Source organism: Ischnura elegans, chromosome 4 (assembly GCF_921293095.1).
Source record: "Ischnura elegans chromosome 4, ioIscEleg1.1, whole genome shotgun sequence".
Classification (NCBI taxonomy): Eukaryota; Metazoa; Arthropoda; class Insecta; order Odonata; family Coenagrionidae; genus Ischnura; species Ischnura elegans.
Window position 1 is genome coordinate 129247114 of NC_060249.1, and position 16989 is coordinate 129264102.

The 16989-nt window shown below is 41.5% G+C and overlaps 1 protein-coding gene across 2 annotated transcripts; it reads right to left on the reverse strand.

Moving 5' to 3' along the window:
• Positions 1-980: 980 nt before the first annotated feature.
• On the reverse strand, positions 981-12456 carry LOC124158051 (regucalcin). 2 transcript variants are annotated; one of them, XM_046533217.1, is made up of 6 exons: positions 12351-12456; positions 6324-6525; positions 5590-5805; positions 4747-4965; positions 2912-3024; positions 981-1409 (listed from the first exon to the last, which is right to left on the reverse strand). In XM_046533217.1, the coding sequence occupies exons 2-6, from the start codon at positions 6496-6498 to the stop codon at positions 1176-1178; spliced, it is 957 nt and encodes a 318-aa protein (XP_046389173.1). In that variant the 5' UTR covers positions 6499-6525; positions 12351-12456; the 3' UTR covers positions 981-1175. The 2 variants fall into 2 exon arrangements, with proteins under 2 accessions (XP_046389173.1, XP_046389174.1); XM_046533218.1 differs by having other exon boundaries at positions 6324-6540.
• Positions 12457-16989: the final 4533 nt, after the last annotated feature.

The following is a 16989-nucleotide window of genomic DNA, read 5'->3' on the forward strand; positions in this document are numbered from 1 at the left end:
ATAAGGGCTCATTACCTTCTCCTTGAGCAACTCATTAGTGTCAATGTTCATTTCGCTCTGACTTCGTGAAATATGTCGAAAGTTCGCGTCTCATACCGGGAGATTTCTCTCTTTAGTGCTAACTATGTCAAAGAGTCAAATCTTTGTCAGTGCCGCCGCATTGTCAAATCGAAAAAAGCGAGTCGAAAGCAATTTTTTCCACTCGTTCTGAGGTTTTGGAAGTGCTGTTCAATTTCTACATTATATGGCCTATGATATAGGGTGACTAGTACTGCGGCTATTTCATTGCTCATTGTAGTCTCTGAAATTCGGTAGACATGGGTTCTTCGAAGGAAAAACGCCTGTAATTTTAAATCACTCATTTTGAGATAGGTTTACATTCATAAAAAATTTGGAGTAGTAATTGGTACCTTTGTGTACAAATACTAATGACTTGGCTTATTACTATTGTTTTACAATTGGAAAGAAAAATGTCTAAACTTGAAAATTTTTTTAATATAATTAGCAATATCGTTTTGTGCACCGCCAAGCCCCTCAGAAATTTTGACATGAATTGATAGCGTAAAGTGTATAATAACGCATATGGCGCCGTTGCCTGCTAACTTCAAAAATTGGAAAGCTCCGATAACTTCGGCTATGAAAGCAATGAATACTTATCAGCAAATTCATACTGCAAAAATGGAGTAAAATTTCGTTATTTAGACGGCAATGACGCTACCCATCGGCTAATTGAGCTTGAAAACTATGTGTAAAAGTAATTAGTTTCCCATTCCACATTTTTGACATAGGAATGGGCGAAGAGCCCGATTTCCAGCAATTTTTTATATCCTGTGCTTGATGTTTAGCATTAATAGTTGAGTGAAAGAAAAACTTTATTGAACAAAATAAGAAAAAAGAATTTGTTCCCAGTTTTTCACTCGCGAAGTGATACTCCCTTGAATGCCAATGGATATGCTTGGAGCAGAAAGAAACACTGTTAATTTATTACTTAGCAGCCTTTAATGATCACAATCGGCGCACAAACTAGATGGAACACGGAAACAATATCCTCGAGACAGGTGCGTGGTGCAAAACATGCTGATGTTGACACAAGGATTTGCAGTCTCTTAATGCAATTGATGAACTTCCTTGTGTCGGGCACTCGTCGCAACTTCTCGACGTTTCGATGGCGGGTGTTAGTCCAGCTTGATGGAGCGTCCCGGATATCCGGTGACACCGAGTCCCGTGACGCGGAAGAGGGCGCCGGCGTTTCCGTCTGCCTTTCTCTGCTCGTCCGTCATGCCGAGGGAGGCGCTAGTGACGTACAGCACGTCCAAGTTGGGCCCTCCGAACGCCACCGACGTTGTCATGGCAGCTGGGATGGGAATGTAGCCGAGGAGCTTCCCGTTCGCGGGGTCTATGCGTATGACCTGTAAAACAGCAGACAGACGAAGGATTTCATGTGATGCACGCTGAAATATGACGGAGAAGGATCAAGGCTAAAGAAAATTGAAAGCGATCCTTATAGACGGGATCTTAGCTGTCTTCCATCTTTGCTTGATGGATATTCCTCAATCTTAGTCGCCATTCCTTAGCATGTTTCTCCAAAATGTGATTTTTCGCATGCAAGAAATCCACAAAACAACACAGAAAACGCAAATGGTAAGCCATTCACGTTATGAGTGAGGCAGGACAAAAGGTTGATTCTGCAGTAACAAGGATAGTAGCAAAGGAGAGCCACTACTATCCCAGGCAAATAAATGAAGCCTTGGAAATCCACGAAACAAATAATATCAACAGAGACAATGGATATTCAATCAGCATCGTGTGGAAGAGAACGTTAATCAATCAGTTCTCACAATCAGCGGAAGATTGGCAATTACAATATAAGGTGGCGAATTATCCTACGACCTGAAGACGAAAGCAGTATGGCTTTCTCTTCTTGAGTTCAAATACCTCAATTACTATTTAGTATTTAAGTTTCATCTTCACACAAACCACACAACAAGCGACAACAGAACATATGCGCACGTCAACTTTTGTACTTCTGCTACTTGACTGGTTGAGGTGAGATTGGCAGGGATTGAAGGGAGAATAAGTATTTTATCCGTTTGGTGGTACACCATCATGGAAGTCAGACCCGATAGTTAGTCCTTCGGAGGAAACTTCACTGATTCTTTTTATTTCAGTAAAACTTAAACAATTTTAGCAACTGTTGTATAGAGTGGTAAATACGTGAAAATACGCTCCTACGACCGTAATTGAGTTGCTAAGCGCGTGTGCTATAAGTATTAAATAGGAATTCAAACACATTACAAAATACTTTTCCTCAAAAATTGTAGCTTGACTACCCCGCACAAACGATATTAACAGTGTCCTTATATCATAGTTATATTTTTTACAGCATGCTGAGGCATTATAAATATTTGTAACCACCAGAAAAAATTATTAATTTGTAGATTGACGGAAAACTAGCTCTCATTTAGCGTTTTTGTCGCGGTTAAAAATTATAATTTGCTTTTTATTGCATTTTTTCACACAAAATATGTGAATCTAAGATCTTCCTTAAAAAATGTATCTCCCATGTTGTTTCAATGAGTTTATTTTGACTTAGTAATGAGTCTGTTTTTGTGGTGAAGATAGGGCATTTGGAACTTTTGGAAATCTATTGGTTTCGTCCGCAAACCCATTAGCCTATCGGGCACTGCGAAGAGCATTGTTTGGTCTGGCGAGAGACTGTTATTTGATAAATATCAAATGAAAAACTGTTGATTACTGTAAAAATATTAAGATCTTGTTGGCTATGTTTCACCCGAGCAATGGTTGCACTCGATCGCAGAAAAGAGCTTACTTCGCGATTATTTCCAAAGCAAAAGACTTAGCTAATTTTCCACACTTTACTCATTGATAGGTATGCATGTATTCCACTCACCTGGTATCCGTTGAAGCATGCGACCCACAGCTTTCCCTCGGTGTCCATCGTCAATCCGTCTGGAACGCCTTTGATTCCGTTCTTCTGAAAGTCGAACACAGTGCGTCTGCTGGCTGCAATGCACAAGCGCATCATTATTACTCAATAGGGTAGTTTCCTCCATCAAAGCAAACGAAAGGCATTGATTGCGATTCGTTACCCACCATTAGCACATTCATAATATAGGTACAAATTATTTGGTTTTAGAAATCCCAGTTTAGACGGATGCTAATGGTGAATTTTAACCTCATTTGAAAAAGACCAGATTGGCGCCCATGCCATGCTACTCTACGGGACGTCACAGGGACCTAGATGCTATACGAGTAGATAGGATATTTACATTGTCTGAGATTACCAATGCATGCATGAGGCACACCGCTCATATCTCTTAATAATCACCTATTAAAATTGCTTACGGCCGGCCTCATACAGTGGCAGATGGAATCAGAATGACGTCACTCGGGATTTTCCTAGCATTCGTACTTAGCCTTCGCGTTTTCGCGGGGTTGAAAATTTTTACTGTTCATGTAATCGCGAAAAATAAATATCGTAATTTAAAAATTTTAAAGCGTGAAATACGTACTCCAGGAGCAATTGGCCGCGGAAGTTTCACCTCATTTATCATGGCGGCGCTATTTCAAGGTCTACGTTCAATATTAATTTTGTTCTATTGAATAATTAATATTATTAACTTATTTCTATATCTGTGAGCCACATCATGAACTGAATGTGAATATTGATATCCGAGATCGGAATTCTTAAAAAAAGGCAATGCTATGTGCATATAATGAGTGTGGGAACACTAAAAATCGAAAGTTATTTTCCATTTGTAGAGTTTTAGAAGGAGGTAAAGGGTAAGAAATACATCACTATGAAAAGGTTAGTGGATAGGAGAGAGGAATGGAGAGTTGCGTCAAATTAAACTTAGGGTAGTTCAAAGTATACCGGGAATAGCCGCGGTGATAACTTTTACGGGAGTCACCCGCAATGCACAATCGTGCGAAAGATCCACAGAGAAAAAATCATTCGCCTTGACCGGGGGATCCGGGTTCGAATCCCGGTCAAGGCGAATGATTTTTTCTCTGTGGATCTTTCGCACGATGGTACACTTAGGGTTGTTGACTAATGATGGAGAGAGTTTTAAAAGAATTAGTATCAACGAATTATATTATAGCCTCCTCAAAGTTATTTTGCATTGGGATGACGTGTTTTTCGCGTCGAGTTTGTTTGACGAAAGTGTTGCTTGACCCCATACCATTCCCTCTTAAGTTCTACAACTTTCCTTTGAAGTAATACAATGTTAAAATACCGAGAAAATTTTCATTGATGGATACACTGAACAAATATTTTGATATATTCAATTACTTCAATAAATAAATTAATAGTTTTCAAGGTGAATTTTCGCTTGAATTTTAACACCAATAATTTCTGGGATCTCCGTTCCCTAAGTATGTTCAATGGTATGGGAAAATTTTGGCAAAAGTTGAATTACAGTTGACTAAATTAGTGGACACCATGATGTTCGCAGGATTCGGGGAATTGTTAAATTCCAGTAGGAAATGATGTTAACCTCGATTTTATGAAAACTAAGAATCTCCTCTAATTTGTTCTTTACTGATCTTAAAGAAGTTAAAATAATTTTGAAGTTAACCAAAAGAAAAAAAATTAAAATTTTCTAAAAAAACTCTCCCGACTGTGTATGATTGTGAAAATGTTTGTTGGACTTCTCGAATTCAGCGGGATGAGAACATGGCTTTCATGTGTGGTATGCAGATGATGGGTGGGTAGGTACTCGCCTGTGTCCAGTTTCCCTCCGCTGACGTCGAAGCAGTCGACCCTCCTCAGGATGGAGTCGATGAAGTACATGCTCTTCCAGTCTCTGGTCCAGTCGAGGCCGTTGGAGATGCCCACTCCCTTCAGCTGCGTGTTCGCCTTTCCGCCGTCCAGCGTGTAGAGGCAGCCGCGGCCAGGGGTCGCCACCGTGTACTCGAACTCCTCCCCCATCGGCATCGTGCCTACCGCAGGCGAGAGAAAATCATCTCATTTCAAGACATTCCACTCTCGTCTGACTTTGGTCACTCTGAGCAATGTACAAATGATAGCGTCCACGACTGAGGGTACAATGAGAAGGAAAGAGTTGGTAGGATATGCCAAGCAAAGTTGGTATTCCTCAAAAAGAGGAATCTATTATCAAATGAGAATATGAGCGTTGAAATGAGGAAGCACTTCATTGGCGCCAACATTTGGACCTCATGGTGGAACGGAATGGATAAAACGGCAACAGATGAGAGCAAGCTGGGAGCATTCAAAGTGTTGTGGAAGATCAAATCGTGTGAGTAATGTGGACGTTCTAAGAGGAGAAGGAGAGAAGAAAGTATTTTGAAAACTTCGGGTGGAAGACGGGCGATCTAATGGACCACATTATGAGATATAAGGGACTGATAAAAGTTATGGGACAAGTGGGAAGGAAGAACGACAAAGCGATGGTCTTGAATGGGATATATTGAGCATGGGATGAAGTATGTAAAACAGAAGAATTAGGTAGGTGTTTAAATATTAGTTTTTCCGGGTATCAAAATTCTCTCCGAGAGGCGGGAGTGTCAAAGCTAATATGGAGTAGTTTTGCGGGCGTTACTGACCGGCCCACAGCCGTCCCTCGAGGTCCACTTTCCCATCGTTGAATCTGTTGTTGCCCAGGTCGGGTTCGACGGCAGCCATTGGCTCCACGGCCACCTTGGAGCCAGGGCCTTTGTCCTCGCCATCCCAAGTCACGGCCACCAGCTCACGGCCCCACGAGATCACGTACTTGGAGGGCTTGCCTTCGACTGGCACGATCAGCGAGACCGTCTTCTCGCCTGCGGAATTAAATGGTGATTTCAATGACGCAAGGGAGACTAGTAAAGGCCGTTTTACACGGGGCACGTACTTGCACAATCTGACGTGCGTACGAAGGCGCAGTCAAATTTGCGTCGTGTAAAGCGGTGAATTGCTAGAACACATGCGAGAATGTGTGGACGTGAGATGGCAAAATAGCCCCTGTTTTAATTCCGTTCATGAATTCTCGCAATTCCACGCCATTTTAGAAATTAATGCAGTTCTAACCTGCGCAATTCCGTGCCCCGTGTAAAACGGCCTTAATTATCTACTTGTATGGCGAGGATACTCTTCTATAAAGACAAGGAATTTCATTGTTAATGAAAAATCTCTGAGGAAGTTTAGGTGTTATGCCATTTGGGTAGCTGAGTAACCAGCTATGGACAATTCAAGAAGGGCATACAGCCAGAAAAATGGCCCAAGCGTTGAGAGCATTCCTCAATGACTGAGGAGAATTTGAGAAATATAAGAACACTTTTTTGAAAGAGAGATTACTCACCCATCTCGTACTTGGTGTTCTTTCCGGTTTGCGGGTCGTATCGCCACATGGCCATGCCGTCAATATCCACGTAGTAGAGCTTCTGCGTGTCCACGTCCCAGTGCGGCCCCTCGCCCAGGATCAGGGGCGGCCCAATGCGCTCCACGTGACACTCGATCTTGGTTCCCTGAGACATTTTTGGTCTTTCGCCTTTCCTTTCCACCTGCAAATAATAAGACTATTTGCGATACCATGAGGGACTCTTGTCACATTAATTGTTGAGTGGACACTTTGATCATTCCGTTCTTGATGCGTCCGTAATTCGTAACGTTGGTCCTTACGTCAGAGTATAAGAAAACAGAGCTGTTTACGGTGGCCGTGGAGTAACTAAAACTTGAAACTTGATTTAAAACCAGGTGAAACCGAAAACATTCATAAATTATTATAATGTTTAATATAGAGATGAGGAAAATTTTTGCTACTTGAGTTTCATCGAGACAAAATGACTTCGAAATGATGCTGACACTGTGATTACTATTAATAAATAGATAAGTTATAGAAAATATTCGTCTTCTTCTGCGTGGATGCTAAATTAAATGGGACTAGAAATCTTGTTACACGAAGTAACAGCTACACGTCATCAAACTGGTTCCTCGGTATTCAGCCAATAAGCGTTTTTCCCTGACTCGGAAAGAGGTGGGGTGAGGGATCACGTGCTTTTCAATGTTTTCAATTTCAATCTCAGATGCAGTGGCGCCGACTCCATGGGGCCTGAGGGGGCCCGAGCCCCCTAAAAAAATCGTTATGGTTGTGAGGGAAAAATGTGTTAGGCTTGTCGATTTTCCCCGGAGTGTCCATATATCGAGATTCGAGTTATCAGGGTTCTAATATTGATCACATGACTCTCCTAAAATGCTTAAAAAAAATTAAAATTCACTACTTATAAAATTTCCTGGGGCAAGATCCCCGGTTTGGGTCCCCCCAATATTTTTTGTAAGTCGGCACCCCTGATCAGCTGCATGTTGAGAAGTTAATAATCGCTATTTCCTATCGTTACTATTAACCAAGTAGTTATGGGATTATTACGCAGAAGAGCGCTTGTGCTGACTTCGCTTTGGCTTGGTAGCTAAATGGGAGCTAAATTTTGCTGACGAATGTGTACACGAATGTTATCAAGGAGCTCACCGCATTCCGGCGATATTTTCTACCTGGATCTAATACTAGTTGTTGCTGTTTTGGGTATGAAGATTTAACGAAACTGTGACCAGTAAATATGATGTGACGTAGTTTCTACGGATAGTGATAAACAACTGGTACTGCCTTTTATCTGTTATAGTTGCCTATAGAGGCAGGGATGCCTAACTAGTACCGAAATGTAACCACGAACAATAATTGCATCGTAAACAAGCATAGAAACTAACACAGTTAATTTTAATCATGTTTCCTTAAGTACATATTATGAGCATCTGCGGTAATGCCTGAATCACACGATTATTATTTCTTTTCTTTCCAAGCGATCGCTCCAATGATTGCGCAAAAAGTGTCAATGGGTCAATGGGCGATGACTCTTTTGGTCCACCAAAAGTTATCACTGAAGTGTAGTTATCACCCTGAGGGACGGAAGAAAAATGATCATGTAATTCAAACTTAACTCAGGAGACATTAACAATATTTTCGCTTTTTTTAATTTATTCTCACGCATGGTAAAACTTACTAACTACTTTTCGATCCAATAACCGGATTACTGATTATGAAAGGACGGATAATTTATATGTTTTAAGTGGCATGTGAAATAACAATATAATGTGCCTGAATTTGCAATGAGTGAACGCGAATCAGATCCTAGTGCAGTGAAATTAAAAGAAACTTGAAAATGGAATGATCAATGAAAGTAAACATTAGTAAATTAGGTGATTTTGATAAGAGTAATTAATGAAGATTTGACGGAATCGATAAAGGATTCAATTCAATTCCCTGATCGAGGGGAGACGTTTATTTATTAAATTTCCGCAATGTTGAGTTCATCGGTGAATTTGACAAAGTAACGATTTCGGTGATTGAAGTTAAAAAACATGATGTCAATATCTTCAGACATTTTAAAATTACATCAGGCTTAAGCAAATCTCCGCTCAAACTCACTAATAAAAACCTAATTCTATGTTAAATACAACTTCCACTTACTTATACCTTATGAGGAAATGCGGTGTAGCGAATTGCACAAACTCGGCACCTAGGCCGTTTCTTAATGCCACGGTTGGAAGATCTTTTTTCTTTAGTTTTCTAATTTGGGCAGAGTGATCAAAATCTTGTATTGGTGCCTTGATTCTCTAATCTAGTGCAACTTATGACTTATTTTCAATTGAAATAAGCGATCCACAGGAGAACGCGCCTATCGTATCCAAGGGCTGCGGTCGAATGACACTCGAACGGTAGCCGTCATCTCTGTGAAGACTTGAAATTTAAAAATACTTCGGAAGACAGTTTAGGATTGAGAACTCGATTTCTCTCCACAACATGTTTTCAACTCCAACGAAAAAAATTGGTCGATAAGTGATCAGAATTTTGGAGGCCGCATCTACACTTATCATCTGATCATGTTTTTTTATAAATCTTTAGTGATTTCGCGTTTTTTTCAAGACCTTGAGTGGAGTCTGCTAAAGAGTGATAAAAGATAGCTAAAGTTCTGAGATTTTCTGGTCTGCATCCCGTATTTATTGAATCATAGGTACACATATGAAGAATTATAAAACATCGAATATAATGATAATATTTAGGGATCAACTGTGAAATTTTCAACGGCGAAAATTACGATTTTCAAGACTGAAACGGCTTTTTAGGGAATTATTGCATAAAAAACGCCGATTTTAAAGAGATTGACATGGACATGCAGTAAGTAGCATTATTTATCCACTGTCGCAATAATTGCTTCGTATTGTTATGTTCCAAAAGTGTTTAAATAAGCTTTTGGTACTAATTTTAGAAGTAATTAGTAGGTAGTATTTGTATTCCTTATGGTTGTTTAATTTCCCTTAAAATACAACTAAATGATTTTGTAAAGTGGCACCCTCCTGATATTTCGAGTTTATCCGGTTCAGGTATCAGCCGATTGGTGGAAGGGGAGGCCATAGCCCACTAACCTCCCCTCTCCCAATAGTTCCGCCCCTCACTATGAATACTACATCTACCGTTTTGGTGAAATTCACCATTCAGCGGCTAAAATGTTCGTGCTTTTTATACCGAGGTGGAATCGGCTAGCAAATATTTTGGCTTTAAGTATGTAATAAGGAAGATGGAACGAGTGCTTCGAGGAACACGTAATCATTTTCTACCCTTTTACTCTCGGTGTATGTATTCCAGGGACTCTCATAGTCTTCCACGCTTTCAATAGGCCGAAACGAGCCGTTGGTCTGAGGGGGCGTCGAGTCATAGTGACATCATAACGATGCAATCACTGCAACAGCCGCTCATTGTTTCGTACGAACAGAGTGAGGGCGATTGAGAGCTCCCTGCGCGCTCTTGACCTTGGCAGTCGGGGGCCCCGGAGTGAGCGTGCTCGCCGATAAGCGAACGCATCGTGCGCGGAGAAATCAAAACAAGCGTGGTTCGTCGACCTGCTGTCAAATGCATGTACCTACGCCCGGTGAGTGGGCTGCGAAAGGTTGTCTTATCTCGACGGGGGAACGGGAACTTGAGTTTTTCGCTGCAGTTGGCAGAGTTCAGAGGAAACCCACAATCAACTCACGAAAAGCTTAGGAATGAACTTATCTAGCGAGAGGGGCTGATTGCAAGTTGTGTGGAAGGCATTTCAAGCGAAACACTCTGTCCGTCGGATGGGACGTTAAGCCGTTGTCCCCTTGGCGCTTTTCGTAAAGAGCAGGCTAATGCCGACGCCGGGTTTCTCTCCATCCTTCCTTACCTACCCTTCCCTAATGGCCCTGACCTCAGCTGTCGGTCGCCTCCTTCAAATACCATACCTTCTAATTAGAGTATGCATTTGGCCAAGTCTTTATTGGGGCAGAAGTGTCGCCATAGCAACACCTCGATGCGTAGTTTCAGATAAGGCGAAAATTGTTATCGTATCCGGAAAGTTAATAAAAATCGAATCGAACTATGATACATAAAGGCATAAGGATCGCACTAATATATTTAGGCATTCCCGCTATCGGTGTCGTCAGCTCAGGAAAATTAGCTATATTTTGTCAAACACTACGCTGGGTATGCATTTGGATACACTACTTAATGGAAGCTATTAAGCGTTTAGCTAGTTCAACGGCCCGATAACCCTTCATCAGTGTAATTTGTCGAAACTTGGCGTATCACTCTCGCCCCTACTGACTTAGCACATCCCACTGCACGCTGATGGAGGGGCACTTACAATAAATAGATGTTGACGTAGGCGGACATCTATTTAAAAATCACCCTTTCATCTCAGAAATTTCGGATTGTATTATTAGAGCAGACCCTTTTTTAATATTTGACCGAACCCCAAAGGAATTATTGAGCAATATTTAAATGAGTGAGATGGAGGTTAATGACGAAGATAGTGCTCTTGACACACCCTGAAAGTATCGAGATTACAGGAAGATAAATATTTTGCAAATAGACGGTGAGCTTGGGTCACACAGGCCGCCACACACCTCAGCCATTGTGCACTACACGTTATTAAGCTAACAATTATTGCCTGAAACAGCTTAAGTGTTTATTATTTTATTAAAGCTGAGGATTTATTACTGTAATACTACTTCACTATTTTTAATAAATATACTTTCTGCGCCACTTAACTGCTTTGTTATTTTATTCCATTCAATTCTTAAATTTTAATGACATCAATTCTACTAAAAAATCATCATTTCACCTGTTAGTATAAATAAAAATCAATAGAATCGGAATCGAAAATCGGGAATCGATGAGAAGGAGTTTGAATCGGAATCGAAAAAAAGTGGAATCGGTTCATCGTTAATCAAGATGATAGCATCAGCCATTAGCCAATAATGTATCAGGAAGAAAAACCGATATCGATGCATCATTAAAAATCCCTTTTCAGAGAGAGCGAAACATGTTTGTTCATAACCCAAGTGTAGTTTCGACAGTTAGCAAATCTCATTGGCGTTAAGAGCACTCAGTGAGCGTCACGAGAATCACTGTAATTTGAAAATTTAAATAAAACAATTTTTGTCGTAAAATGTGCTCGTAAATATTATGCACACACTGTATAAGATCTAAAAGAACCCCTGAATTCAGCTGCAAAGAACAATCGATGGAGATAAGGTAATAATTGACTGTTTACTCGGTTTAGAGTTCAGTCGTCAAGCTTATTTTTTGGAAACTTTGAGATATATTTTGGGGAATGCTGAAGCCTCATTTGCCTTCTCCCTTGGCATCTGCCTGTCCTCGCCTCCACGAAATATAAGATCGCTCATAGAAATTCGCCTCAGCGCATACAAAGCTGTCAACTTTTGATGCCTCCCACTCACGCAAATCGCGGAGGTTTACGCGCAGCAGCGAGTAAGTCTGTTTGGCTCGCTAGATGGCACGCACGTTCCCTTTTGAATCGGACCCAAGGACGCCCGCCGGCAGTTATTTCCGCGTGCCATTCCTCCAAAGTTATGAAACAGGAAAGAAGAAAATATTGCGACTGTAAATAACATCATTCCACGGGACAAACTGTATGCTCTCGGTAAAATTAAGCAATTATTTGTGCTCTGAGGACTTACTTGGTGACATGTCCAACCCTTGTAAACTTCAGCGTAGCCACGAAAGTGACAGTGGCAGGTAAACAACACGAATGCCCTGTTCGAAATACAGATTTCGGTTTCCATTTTAAGGGCTGCGTATTCATTTAAGTGTGTGAGGAGGCTATTTCTGCGAATCCTATCATATTCTTTTAATTTTAACGGATGCTAATCATTGATTGGGTTGGTATGGTTAATCACTGTTGAGACACTAAGCGACTCACTTGAAAACGAGATTCTGGAGTCAATATTTAGGGCCTAGGTATTCTGTAACATTGTTAGGCTATGATGACGTTAGGAATATGCGAGTACTCACCGATTAGCGTCTGAGCTCGTCCTGGGAGTGGGCTCCGGCTGGTTGTCGTCGCTGGCCTCTGAGTGAGTGCGTCGTTAGAAGACTGGGAGATGTCTCGGCTGGGGTTGGAACTAGACGGGGTATATGAGCTGCACGGCGTGCTCTACGCGGAAGGGGAGGGGGTGGGGGCATGATGCACGGCGGGGGAAAGGAGTGGGGGGAGTTTGCGACGAATCCTTCGTCTCGTCTGCTAACGATAAGCGCGTATCGATGACATAACAATCGCTGGGCGCTCATCTTTTTTCAGCTCACGAGAACCCATTATCTCCCGATCTTTTTTTGGTGACACATCAGTCATTTGAAACTAACGCTTCCATCCTCAAGGTTTCTGGTTATATGATGTAGACCAGCGGCTCCTAACCTTTTTTTTTCTCCATTTAACTAGTACCCCCAAAATGTAACGTGCACATCGTATTACATAATTTCACTACGAGTAGGAAACACTTTCAGCTATAAATAATTGTATGAATAGAAACTTGTTTTTAAATACCACTTATAACATGCATGCATATTTCCTGGTTGAGCGATACAAATCCCCTGGCTTCCGCAAATACCTCATTAACTATGTTGTATTTTACACGTAACATGGCATAGCTTTCACTCACAATCAGTAGGTTTTCGCAGGTTTTTCACGCCCCCCTTCTTGTTGAAGGATATTACACCCTTATCCTCATGTTTTTTTTCGCACAAACAGAAATATTTTTTAACACAAAATTTTCACACACACTTGTATATCTTTTTTGAAATTTCACAAATAGTGTATATATATATATATCTTTTGCATTGTAAACGTATATCTATCATTTTTTAATATGTTTGCATTGACGCTGTCGAGGGGTTAGGTGGAAGAGGGGACTTCTTAGTCTCAACCTCGTCCGAATAAAGGCATATTATTATTATTATTATTATTATTATTTTCGGCGTATCACCGGTTGGGAGCCACTGAAGCAGACCAAGGAAACTGCAGAGAGGAGGTCCAATCTCACCCCTTGGAAGGCTCATTTCTGTTGCCACTTCGTTCACATTTTAATCGGTTTTCATTTTAATTTTTTTTATCGGGGTGCGGCGCGGTAATGAGTGAAATGCGATCCACTTTTTTCCAAAATTTTGCATCATAATGTTTGTAATTGCGAGGAATAGCATCGGAAATTTATGAATTTTATAGATCACATTATCATGTATTCAAATTTCGGTCAATACCTATAACAATGTCATATTTCCCTATGAAATTCGGATCAATTTGTCCTTCAGCGACGCGAGTGGCGACTTTTGTAAACCAATTTAAATGCGCGGTAGTTAACAGCACAATTAGAGGCCGATTTGAGCATTCTCCTCCGTGATATTCGTGAAGTAGACCATGATTGACGTTGGACTGGACCACAAATGTTAATTTTTTCTCAGTATTTCCTCGGATCCAATTTTTAGGTACTTGAGTTTCAGGTAAATGCTGACTAAAATGTGTTCAACATGGAAATTTCAAGATGAATGGGTGAGTGCTTAAAATGAGTGATAAGCAAAGACAAAAGATAGAACGATACCACTCGCGAGGGATATATCCGTCATCTTATAAGTAATTCACTTCGCCTTCAGGAAGAGATGAAAAGTTCATAACAATATGGATTGCAGTCACATTATGTCACGGTTGGGAAAAAAACCGATGGTCCAACACTTTACTTCCTGTCCTCATTTAATAGGAAGGTCAAATTTGAAGAAATGTTTGATTTTGAATCGTAATCTTCACATTTTGGCCCGATCAGCGGTTTTTCGAACAAAGAAAAAGCGAGTTTGCAATTTGCAGAAAAATCGTATTCACGATGCGCAGATTAAGAATACGCATTACTTAAGCTCTTTCAGTTTTTTCATGACGTACTTTTTGTGTAAAACATGCCCTGTAATCTCAATATGTTCATTGTATGTAGGAAAAATATACCTGCACCATCGTCAACAAAGGTCTGTGTGCGTGCGATACGACCATTAGGGTTCCGACAATTGAATGCAAATCACAAGTATAAGTATTTTCCTATGTTACGACAACTACAAAAGTTTGGCAAGGAAATCGTCCTCCCCATCGACCACCACTGAATTTAAAACTGTTACTTCTTCTTCCAGTTGCACAAGCTGACATTGGGTGTCGCTAATTGCATTTCTCGACGGCCACCCTGACTCTTCCAAGCAAAACGAATCTCTATTTTTGGCCGCTTGATGCACCTTTCCCACAGAGCAATATCCCCACAGTGTTTTGATGGCACTCGGACCTGCTATTGTATTCCCAATTATCACAGTGCCCAACCACTCGGCACCCAACAAAATATCAATAGCCTCTGGCCGATGATACAGTGGATCCGCTAAGCCGAGATTGCGTATGTGTGGCCGCTGCTCCTTTCGTGCCTCCATCATAGGGCACCGCGCAATTTTCTCAATAATCTAGGCTTCGACTTCTAATGGTCCGCCCTTCGAGGTCGGTTCTAATACGACGGTCATTTTACCGCGCGCTACGCCCACCGCGGTTCGGGCTAAACCGAAAATGGACGTGGTTGTCCTCTCAATAGGCAACCCCTAACGTTCAGCACACGCTTTGCTTATGAATGAACCTTGACTCGCACTATCGAGCAAGAATTTCACCCGCTGAAAATTGCCTGCTTGGTCTCGCACTCGACCTGCTACGGTGGAGAGTAACGCAAAATCGTTCGAATTCACCCCGATAGCCTTGGATGTATCAACAAACGAATCCACAGGCGTAGTTAAGGTCATCGATTCCTCCTCGTTAATTACTTGCTCACCGGAGTCGCCTACCTTTGGCTCTTTCCTTTCTACACTCCTCATCGCATTTCCTCTGGCTTCATCCTGCTCACGCGTCGTAAAATGTAGTAAGGAATGGTGTTTAAATGGGCAGTGTCGACAAGAATCTTGTCTGCGACAGGGTTTTACTGAATGCCCACTCTGCAAACACCCCATGCAAAGGCGCTTCTCCCTCGCCCCCCGAAATCTTTCTTTTGCTGGAAAAGTTGCGAAATTTCCCCCACGAATGTAGTGTGTTCTTCGCTCCACACCATGCACATATCACGGAAACGGGTGCACACGATATGCACCCGTGCTTGACAGTAACGTACTCGTCCTGGCCCCAAGCGATTTAATCTCGTTATGGATCACCGATATTCTTGGGCCATATGAGCCGCCTTTTGAATGTACTCTTTTGGCAACTTGCATTACCCGCGCCTCACGTTTCAAAAATACAATAAATTCTTTAACAGACCTCGACCCCTCTTTCTCCCACTTTTCTCTCAGGTTTATGGTCAGCCTTTTCCGTAACAGGAACAATAGGAGAACTGCCCACTCTTCAAACCCCATACTGCCTCCAAAGACGCATTCGTCAACAATGACGGTTCGTAATGGCGCGAGTTAATAGAATCCCATGCCACCGCGTAATTGGCACTCGCAAGAGGCAAAGGCGACACCAACGACAATGATTCCCCTTTCAGATATGACCGTAAATATACATACATTTCTCAACATCCGATAATTTAGTCGAATTATGATTGACCGCCACAAAGATTTCATGAAAACTCTGCCATGTTTTAAGATCTCCATTAAATTCGACCAAGTTCAACGCAATTTTCGACATTCCAGCGCCGGTTATGGGGGTCGCAGAGCCTACAGAATGCAGAATGAAGTGCCGTGGCCATTATCGCTTTAATGTTGTAGTAAGTACATAATTTCGAACTGCGCTATCTTCGTCTGAAACCTCGCAGCTTGGTCAGCATCTTTTTTCTTATAATGCAAGACGATTTTCGTTATTATTTCAGGATAGTTAGAACCACGTTATAATCTCGGTACATATAAATGCGAAACGCTCTCTTTTGCCCGAAAACTTCAAGATGATAGTATTAGTTTTTGAGGAGTAATTTTTATGAAAAGATACATAATACAACTACCCAATTGGTACGGATGTGCCCTCTGAAGAGAAGGTGAACGAGAATGACCAAGAAAGTCACCCACCCCTAATGGATACACCACCCACTCTCTTCCCACTAGTACGGAAGACACGCTCCAAGTGGATGAGTTGAGATATGTGCAAGTTCGCTTGGTTTTCGTTTGACCCACCGATGCTCGGAGCACGTAAATGTAAACGCGATGGACAATCCACTTGATTGAAAGGGCCTTGATGGGCCTGATTGGCCGACGACGAGGATAGCTTTTGCTTTCGTGATGTTTCTACATCTACATAATACCCTACGAGCCACCTCTAAGGTGTTTTGCAAGGGATGATCAATCACCAGCACGCAGCATACAAGAGGATTCCCACGAACACGACACATGGTCATAAAAAAGTTTCGCATGCTAATAAATTATTCTTCCTCATTCATGCAATGGCAAAACTTGCTAACCACTCATGAAGGCAATCTGCCGTCAAAGCTAGAACACTCAGAACATGCTTTTAGAAATATTAGGAAAATCCATACACTTTTCTGAAGGGATACATAAGTTACGAGGGTCGTTCAATATGACCTTAGAATTTCTCAGAGATTACACTCTTAACACCAAATATTAATTGTTCTCTGAAAGCAGCACTCTTGACGAGTCAGCTGTTAGAATTTCAGCT